At 49.2% G+C, this 1,936-nt stretch overlaps 1 protein-coding gene across 1 annotated transcript in view; it reads right to left on the bottom strand.

Moving 5' to 3' along the window:
- LOC125488260 (MAM domain-containing glycosylphosphatidylinositol anchor protein 1-like) overlaps positions 1-1,936 on the bottom strand; it is a 58,027-nt gene that overhangs the window by 5,194 nt on the left and 50,897 nt on the right. The window contains exon 2 of the mRNA XM_048621189.1: positions 1,112-1,381. Within this exon, the coding sequence (XP_048477146.1) occupies positions 1,112-1,381 (270 nt within the window). The remainder of the gene's footprint in view (positions 1-1,111; positions 1,382-1,936) is intronic.

The raw sequence follows: 1,936 nt of genomic DNA, 5'->3' as shown, positions 1-1,936 counted from the left end.
TTCACCCTGCTAATGGAAGGATATTATTAAACTGGAGACGGTTCAGAAAAAATTTATAAGGATGTTACCGACACTGGAGGGTTTGACTTGTAAGGAGAGGCTGGGGCTTCTCTCCCTGGACCGTAGGAGGCTGAGGGGTGACCTTATGGAGGTTTACAAATTCATGAGGGGCATGGATAGTGTGAACAGCCAAGGGCATTTCCTTAGGGTAGGGGGAGTTCAAAACTAGGGGCATATTTTTAAGATGAGAGGAAAAAGATTTAAAAAGGGACATTTTCACATAGAGGGTAGAATGTATGTGGAATGAGCTGCCAGAGGAAGTGGTAGATACAGGTAAAGTTACAACATTTAACAGACATTTGGACAGGTACATGAATAGGAAAGGTTTAGAGGGATATGGGCCAAACACAGGTAAATGGGACTAGTTTAGTTTGGGAAACCTGGTTGGCATGGATGAATTGGACCGAAGTGTCTGTTTCTGTGCTGTATGACTATGAATCACAAAAAAACTCGGCTCCAAGTTCAGCAGGTATAGGGGAAGCAGAGGGAACGTTGGCCTTTATTTCAGAAGGAATGGCGTATTAAAGTATGGAGAACATAAGGACATACGTTTGGGAGATGTGGAGAGATTATTCCCCTTGTGGGTGGGACTAGGACCAGAGGGCATAACCACAGAATGAGGATCACAATTTAAAACAGGGAGGAGGAGGAGTTCCTTCTCTCCGAGGGGAGTGAATCTGTGGAATTCTTCACCGCACAGGGCTGTCGAAGCTGGGTCACTCAGTATATTCAAGGCTGAGACTGACAGATTTTTAAATAGTGAGGGTGACCCTGAGTGCAAGCCTCGTGTTCACTCGCTCACCTACTCACCCTTACTCACACTCTTCACTCACTCTCTCCCTCCATCCCTCTCGCTCCCTCCCTCCCTCCCTCCCTCCCTCCTTCCCTCCCTCTCTCCCTCCCTCCCTCCATATCTGTCTCCCTCCCTTCCTTCCTCCCTCCCTCACTCATTCCCTCCCTCTGACCCTCCCTCCCTCTGTCCCTCCCTCTCTCCCTCCCTCACTCCCTCCCTCCATCCCTCCCTCTCTCCCCCTCTCCCTCCCTCTCTCACCGCTCAGGTTGAAGAGGCACGTTCCTGAGCTGACATCATTGGCCAGAATGCATTGGTAGGTGCCATATTGTTTCGCTGTGAGCTGGTTAATCTGCCTCATGGATTCCAGCTGTGGTTCTGCTGGCGGTGTTTCCAGACGATTCCCATTAAATGTCCAGGTGACAGAGGTCACTCTCAGTGGGTTACCGCTGACCATTTTACAGCTCAGGGTGACCGTTCCACCCAGTTTCTGGCGCACATCTTCATAGAGAGGTTCCACAGTTGGAGGATCTGGAGAAAGGGACACTTCAGTTAAAGACTCACTAATGAAATGGATAGAGACTGCAGAAAGCTACAGCCTAGTGTGATTGGGGTGGGGTGGGGTGGGGGGTGCGGTGGTGGTTTCCTTGTGCATGAGTCACAGACAGTGGGACTGTAGGTGCAGTGTATAATAAGAAAGACAGATGGAATCCTGGCATTTATTGCAAAAGGACTGGATTATAAAAGTAGTGTTAGTTACAGTTATACAAGGCATTGGTGAGACCACACCTGGAGTATTGTGTCCAGTTTTGGTCTCCTTACTTGAGGAAGGATGTGGTGGAACTGGAGGCAGTTCACAGGAGGTTTGCCAGATTGATTGCAGGGATGGAAGGGCTGTCGTATGAAGAGCAGATGAATAGCTTGGGCTTGTACTGAACGGGGACTGATGAAGTGAATGACCTGTGGGACAGTCTTGAACAAGTGAGGAATCCTGACAAAGAGTCCAAACCGAAACATCGAACCTCCTGTTCCTCTGATGCTGCCTGACCTGCTGTGTTCCTCCAGCCCCACACTGTGTTATTCCTG

This window comes from Rhincodon typus, unplaced genomic scaffold (assembly GCF_021869965.1).
Source record: "Rhincodon typus isolate 14 unplaced genomic scaffold, sRhiTyp1.1 hic_rhity00000094, whole genome shotgun sequence".
In the NCBI taxonomy this organism is placed as follows: domain Eukaryota; kingdom Metazoa; phylum Chordata; class Chondrichthyes; order Orectolobiformes; family Rhincodontidae; genus Rhincodon; species Rhincodon typus.
The sequence above is the reverse complement of the archived record's forward strand: the minus strand, read 5'-3'. Positions and strand labels throughout refer to the sequence as shown.